This window comes from Brassica oleracea, chromosome C7 (genome assembly GCF_000695525.1).
Source record: "Brassica oleracea var. oleracea cultivar TO1000 chromosome C7, BOL, whole genome shotgun sequence".
NCBI lineage: Eukaryota > Viridiplantae > Streptophyta > Magnoliopsida > Brassicales > Brassicaceae > Brassica > Brassica oleracea.
Genome location: NC_027754.1, coordinates 32,221,688 through 32,229,792, shown reverse-complemented (window position 1 = coordinate 32,229,792; position 8,105 = coordinate 32,221,688). Strand labels below are relative to the sequence as shown.

Here is an 8,105-nt window from a genome sequence, read left to right as displayed (position 1 = left end):
GTAGGTTTTATTTAAGGAAAGAAAATATCATATCATATCATTATATCATATAGTTTGACCTATCTAACAACATATAAAAATCGAATGTGGACCTACTTATTTTTCAATTGAATGTAATTGACTACCTAATTGAGTGCCACCTATGCATTGGGGCCTCTTTTAATTAATACAAAATTGAAGTTACATCTTTTCAAATGTTCCTCAATTAATATATAAGGGATTAGTTCCAACTGATTCAAATTTAATGGATTTTGATGGTTCACGCATATTAAAAATACATTAAATTTTGATTATAAAATATATTATTTTATAATTAATAATTTTCAGTAATCTTAAACTATTAGTAATTCGATAGATTTAATTATTTCTTTTGATTTATAACTTATCAATTTTAATTAATAAAAATGTATAAAATATTTTTTTTTAAACAACATTTTTTTCTTCTAAAAAAAAGTACTTATGGAAACTGACAGAAATTAAACTATAAATTTGCTGTCGAAAAAATTGTTGTCAAAATAATGAACATAGTACATAAGAAAATGATTAAAATAGTATTACCGCATATTTGTTCGTGATCGCGAGGAGTGAATGATGGTCCCAAGGAGAAGGTTGGTAATTACCGGAGCGTCGGCAGAGGTCAATAGAAACATCATCCGACTTCATTTTGGTCATTGATTTGCATGCGAAACGACGAAGACGAACATTAGAGGTGAATGCATTTATATAAATAGGAGGCGAGGACATACAGAAAGTAGCCATTCAATTATAAGATTATCTCTACTTGGTGTCTGAATACACTGGGCAACACATGTTTATATAACGAATCAGTTAGGTAATAGTACTGTACTATTAATCTACTTTTCCTTATCGGGAATTTCTTTTGCAAATATGTGGTGCCAAAATGAATCATCTAATGCATATAGTTCTAAATCTAATTATCAGCCACATAATATTAAATAATATTTTTTGTTGTTTTTATTTAGTAATTTGATGGTGGTAGTTATTTAAAATTTGAGTTTGCTTTTTTGTTTATCTCGTCATAATTGATTTTACATAAATTAAAACTTAATATAATTTCACATTCAATTTTATTTAGCCAGTTTTCTATATTATGCTAAGCTCAATATGAATTCAAATGGATGAACTAAACACAAAGTCTTTTTTTCGGATCTTCAATGGAGATAGTCGAAAGCATTCTCTCTCGGGAAAACGAAAATAGGATTATGTAACCAAATTTTGCTCAAACAATTCTTTAACATTATATATACAAATATGTATACAATTTGCTTGAATCACTATGACTTCATCTTTCTTTTCTAATCTTCATTTCCGTAAAATAATTACGTATTAACATCTCAATAATTTTTCAATGCAATTTTTGAGATCAACATATTTATGTATTTACATGGTATATAATTTAATTTAAATGATATATATATATATATATATAAAAGATATGAATATCTATTAAATGAGACTTCATATTCATACGATTTATGATCATTTGTATCTTGGTTGGACAAAAAAAGTTAAACCATTGATCACAAAATTTTCAGTGTGAGACTTTTACCCTTTTTAGTAATTTATAGTCGTTTTAAAAAATTCAAAATATAACATATAAGAAAAAATCTAAATTTTTTTATTATATAGTTAACGTGATTGTTTAATTTCTTTTAATAATATAAAATTAAACAAAAAGGAAGGAGGATACATAAATTGTTATCAAATATGTATTACTCGTAATCATTAATTGTCATATATATATATATATATATATATATATATATATATATATCATATTAGGTAATTTCGTAACTTTTAGTTAAGGAAATAATGAAAAATATTCTTTTGTACACTACTAATTAATTTGATAGTTAGTTTAATAAAAAGTATAATCTATATTTAGATGGACCAACTTTTTTTGTCTAACGATTCTAAAAATCATTTTAATGTTGACACTTGGCTACCAAAACAAGTTGTAATGCTTCCCAATTAATATATAAGGGATTTTAGATTATTTTAAAAACTAATTTTATGTATAATAAAGATATAGTTAAATAGCATTATTTATGGGAAATTTGTAAAAATTTTAAAATAAAAAGAATTATTAGTTGATAAAAATAATTATTAGAATTGGAGTAGAACACAATTTTATTTTAAATTTATCTCATTTTGAAGAAAAAATGATGTTAACCTTCGGATATGCTATTAAATATCATATCAATGTGTCGTGTTAGATATCAACCATCTCATGCATGTTAGGCTACAAAACATGGCCGGTGATTCGGTCAACTCGGCCGAGTCAACCCGGTGAGTCAACTCGGTGACTCGGTAACCGGTTTAAATCGATTTTGTTTAGGTTTGAGCTAACCGGTTGGTTCGAATTGATTTTGGCATGGTTAACTTATCCTGTCCAGCTTGGCTGGGTTGACCGGTTTGACTGGTTTGACCGTTGATCGGCCGGTTTTAGGTTTGGTCGTTGATTTTTCTGTTGACTTTGACCAGACCGCCCGTTACCTAATTTTCGTTGTTCGAAGGCCGTTCTGACTCGATTCTTCACCCTGATTTCAGATTTGGAGTCTGTTTGAGGAGTTGGAGTTCATATCTACTAACTTTCCACATTGATAAGGTGAGAGCTATTCTCGAACCTCTTGTACACGGTTTAGGATTTCGAACAAATATAGTTTAGTTTTAATATGTTCAGTATGTGTGAATTGAGTCGGTCTTTGCGTGTTTAGCTGTGTAGGTTCATTTCTTAAACCATAATTAGGGTGTTAGATGGTTCAACATTGATTGCTTCATTTAATGTAAATTCCTAATTAGAATTGTTTGAGATGGATACAGAGACGTGTTTCTGTATGCTGGATTGTATGGAGGTTACGGCCAGCTCTAGTCGACCGGATGGGCCGTAGCCTGGAGGAGTCTGTAAATCGTCTACGGGCAGTGTTACCGAGCACTATCTCGGCGGTGTTTTTAGTGCGTGAGTGGAAAGCGGGTGTGCACCTTGCTATGACCATTGTTTGTTCTTTGGGTACTTTAGATACTGTGTTTGTCACAAGTTAGGATTAAATTATATTTATTCGAAGTGCTATATCTGATTCTATGGATTTCAAGGTTAGCATCACATACCTCACTGAGTGACTCATCCGTTACTCACCCCTTCTTTCCCCCTGTAGGTGAGACTGACGAGTAGGAGATTGATCGGACATCTAGTTTTTTAGGCATTTTCTTTTATTTTATTTCCGGACTTACGTTTTACTATTTCTGGCGATTATTTCAGTTACATTTTAGTTATTAGATTTATGGATTTATTTCGCTATTTATATGAAAGTCGACTTGCAGACCTTTTACAGATTTTGTAATATAAATTGTTGATCGGTTAGACGCCGGTCTCGAGCCTTACAAAAACTTTCTGAGTCAAAGCTCTTCAACTCTGGTAAAGCCAAAAGTAATCATCAAAATGGGAGTCATAGTAGCTAATAGTATTGTTAAATTAAAGACTGGAAGTGGAGATTTAGTTGAGTCTATCAGAACCTTCAGACGAACATTTTATTTTATTGGAAAAAATAGAGTTGGACGGTGGTTGTTCTGCTTATCTTGTTTCACTTGCTGCTTCACCTGTCTGTCTGTTTCACCTGCTTGCATGCCTCTGCCAGGTCATGTCCTAATTCATCTGCTTGGTAACCTGCCTTCTTCCGCTGCTTCTGATGATTTGTTCTTCTAACGTCGAAATATGTCTAATTTTGAGAAGATCTTGGTGTCTTCTTTCTGTTACCGTTATCATTAGTTTTAACACACAGAAACCACAAAATCTCGGAGAGAGAAAGTTATAAGCTTACTAGCATAAGAAATCCTCGGAAGAGAAACCGAGCAAGTAGGACGGGAAAGTCTTCGGGTAAGTTTCTTTCAGGTTAAGGTTTATTTACCGACTTATTTTCCGTCCTGAATCCAAATCTGAGACTAGTTTTTCTTAAATATTTATGTATAATCCTAGAACCCATGTGTTGTCTAGGAGACCCGAAAAATCCGACGTGACCATATAGTGTCTTTATCTTATTCCAAAAGACCAAGGTGAATTGTGGTTATGCTTATTTTAGCAAGTATGAAATATTGTGATGTTGCTTGATGGTCATGGTTGTGGTTTGTTAATTGGTAATGCTTGGTATGATATGATATGATATGATATAATGTTATATTGATGGTAACGTGAATATATAGTTAGTTAAGGGAACAAACATGACATGTTTTAGTATCGTTAATTGGAACTAGAATACTTCCATATTGATATGTTGTGGTGATGGTTTTGATTGATGATGATGGTGGTGATTTACATTGATGGTTATGATGTATAATGAATGGATATGCATGATTGCTGGTCAACCATTATATCTATTGTGTGTCCTCACTCCTTATTGATTCGATCCCTAAGTACTGCAATTGAAAATTTTATTTGAGAGATTACAAATCGCTCTATGGTAATTTGAGTGATATCACTCTTCTGAGACGGAACAGTGCTTATGATGCGTCTTCTTGCGAGTCATCGCATTTGAGTGTGGTGTCTTCTTCTAGCTGTAAGAAGGCTGTGAGGCGAAGTGGGTCTGTCTCCCCCTTTGGTACGTGTGCGGCTGCGAGAAGGAAGCAACCTGATGAGAAGGACGAAAGCGTGAGTCCTACGGTTATTTACTCCTTCATGCAAGCAGATGGTCTTACAAAGACTGTTGCGTAGATGTTAATTGCAATTCTGAAAGCTAAGACTGTTGCGTAGATTAAGTGCAATTTTGAAAGCTAATTGACTGTGCTTGAGTAGTATCATGTCATTTGCTTACAAAATTTGTTTCACATGAAAATTTTGCTACCACACCATGAAGCGTTTTTATGTTAGCGTTGTATATGCGAATTCGGTTATTGATTTATGCATTGTAGAATATTGCGAGGGTTCATGATAGACATATATGTCAGAAGAAGTGTCTTATTGTGTATTTCAATATATGTTACATCAGATCAAACTAGTTCCATGATAAGACATATATGTCAGAAGACTCTACTAACAATAGCACCACATCTCTAAACTTATATGTCAGAAGACTCTACCAACATACACCAACTTAACATAGATAAAAGCCATGTTTGTGTGGATAAAGAGAAGAGATGGTGAGATGGCTGAAGAAGAAAGAGAAACGGAGAAACATAAATCCAAACAGAAAAATATCGTGGGAGATAAAAACACGAGAGAGAAGATATGCGACATTTACTGTAGATCTAGAGTAAACTAGGAAAGATAATAAACGATATATGGAAATTTCCATTTTGGTTATTTAGATGGAATACATGAACAACGTATATGAATGTAGGCTGAATGAATATTATTAGATGTAGATGTTACAATATATATAGCTATTACAGAGAGCTTAGGTTAGAGCTAATGACACTTATAACCTTATTTACATATTATCTCCTATACACCCCCTCAAGATGGAGGTACTTGAGTAACACCAATCTTGTGCATGATCTCTTTAAACCGAATACTCGTAAGTGGCTCGTTAAGGCATCGGCTAGCTGGTCTCTGGTAGACAAGTGTGTAACACGCAAAGCTCCAGATTGTACATAGTCACGAATGAAGTCAAAGTCCAACGCAATATGTTTCATTCTGGAGTGGAAAACCGGGTTTGCAGCCAAGTGTGTAGCACCAATATTGTCACAGTAGATGACAGGTATATCTGGGATGGAGACACCTAGCTCAGAGAGCAACGAGCAAACCCAGCGAAGTTCGGAGGCCGTGTCTGCGACTGCTCGATACTCTGCTTCTGTGGACGAGCGCGCCACACCTTTTTGTTTCTTTGAAGACCAAGATATCGGATTGCCCCCAAGGTAAACAACATAAGTAGTGGTACAGAGATAATCATCAATATCACAGCCCAATCAGCGTCTGAGTAAGCATGTAGAGTGGTCGGAGAGTTGGTGCGGATGAGAATACCATGAGCAGGGGTGCCTGCAAGATAACGCAAGATTCGTTTGACAGCCTGCCAGTGAATGTCTGTCGGCTTATGCATGAACTGGGACAATCGGTTAACAGCATACGCAATGTCTGGTCGCGTGAAGGCAAGGTATTGGAGACTGCCAAGAACCATTCTATACTCACTGGGATTGATCAGAGGAGTGCCTGACCTAAGAGACAGCTTCGGTGTAGGAGTCATTGGAGACGAGACAGGACGAGCATCAAGCATGTTTGTGCGCTTGAGAAGATTAATCACATACTTCTTCTGCATCAGATGAAGCCCACGGGAGTTCCTTGATGCTTCGACACCGAGAAAATAACTCATATCCCCCAAGTCTTTCAACGAGAATCGTGAAGCAATGGCGGTGAGAAAGCGTCGGAGAAGAGTGTTGTTGTTTCCAGTGATGAGCATATCGTCGACATAGACGAGAACGTACAAAACATCAGTACCATGTCAGTAGATAAATAGTGACGCATCAGCAAGAGAATTTTGAAAACCTTGGGTGACAAGGAAAGCACGCAGTTCCTGATACCAAGCTCTCGGAGCCTGCTTGAGACCATATAAGTCCTTGCGCAGATGGCAGACGTGGTGGGGGAGATCCTGATCAATGAAACCAGGCGGCTGGGCTACATATACTTCATCATCGAGTGTTCCTTGGAGGAAGGCGTTGTTTACATTGATTTGACGAATGGGCCATCCTTTTGTGACCGCAACATGTAGAACACTGCGAATAGTGGTCGACTTGATCACCAGACTGAAGGTTTCGGTGAAATCAAGACCATGTTGTTGATGAAATCCTTTCGCCACAAGACGAGCTTTGTACCTGTCAATCTCACCGTTAGGAAGATATTTGATAGTAAATACCCACTTACAACCAACAACATTTTGACTTGGATCTGGTGGTACAAGCTCAGACGTGCCGTTACGTAATTGAGCGTTAATTTCATCACACATCGCTTTGCGCCAGTTGGGATCACGAAGTGCCTCAGCCACGGTTTTAGGGATGTATGGTTTAAGTGGTGTGTTTCCAGTGGTGGCGGTTAGAGAGAAATTGGATGTGGGTTTGGTGATGTTATTCTTGAGGTGAGTACGCATAGGGTGATGGTTCTGTGGTTGAGGTGGAGCAGGTTGAGTTTCAGTAGGAGGCAGGGCGGTTTGTGGTTGCGTGGGTGATAAGGTAGGTGGATTTGGGTTAGTGTTTGGGGTTGTTGTAGGCGGGTTTGTAGTGGCATGTGGCTGAGGCGAAGCAGGTGGTGATGGTGATGGCGAGGAGTGTGAAGACGAAGCCGATGTCGGTGGCGTCGTTTATTGCGGTTGCTGGTGAGAAGCCGAGCACAGGGGCACGAGCAGAGCTGGTATGAGTGGCCGAAGCGGGACGATAGTAGGAGCTCCAGCATGTTGTCTCGGCTCTTGATCTTCCTCAACAATAACCCTTGGCTTTATTTTCGCAAACGGGAACTTGGTTTCATCAAAAGTTACATGTCGTGACGTATAGATGCGACCAGTTTCACGATGCAAGCACATGTATGCACTCTACGTCAGAGAGTAACCAATGAATACGCAGGCAGCAGACTGATTGTCAAGCTTGTGATGTGTGTAAGGACGAAGCCAAGGATAGCATTCACAGCCATAGATGCACAGTTTCTGGTAATTCGGTGATTGACCAAACAGTTTCGCATATGGCGATTCATTTCCAAGCACCGGAGTTATCATTCTGTTGATGAGGTAGACCGCAGTACTGAAGGCATAACTCCAGTTGGATTTCGGCATGGAGGCTTGATCAAGCATGGTGAGGCCAGTCTCCACAATGTGCCTATGTTTGCGTTCAGAAATTCCATTATGCGCGGGCGTATGCGGTGGCGTCGTGAGATGTGTGATCCCGTTCTCAGCCAGGAACTGTCGCATGACCATGAACTCACCCCCATTGTCTGAATAAAGTGTCCCAATCTTAGTTTTGAACTTGTTCTCAACCAATTGCTTGAACACGATGAAGGTGTCTCGTACTTGTGACTTGAGCTTTAGCGGGTATAGCCATGTATATCGCGTAAACAGATCAACAATGACCAAGTAGTACTTGTATCCATCGACTGATATGACTGGAGAGGACCA

General features: G+C 37.4%; 1 protein-coding gene across 1 annotated transcript in view; it reads right to left on the bottom strand.

Moving 5' to 3' along the window:
* Positions 1 to 775, bottom strand: part of LOC106306158 (1,8-cineole synthase 1, chloroplastic-like) — a gene marked incomplete in the record, with an annotated part of 4,313 nt that extends 3,538 nt beyond the window's left edge. Inside the window, 1 exon segment of the mRNA XM_013742651.1 lies at positions 559 to 775. Within this exon segment, the coding sequence (XP_013598105.1) occupies positions 559 to 759 (201 nt within the window).
* Positions 776 to 8,105: the final 7,330 nt, after the last annotated feature.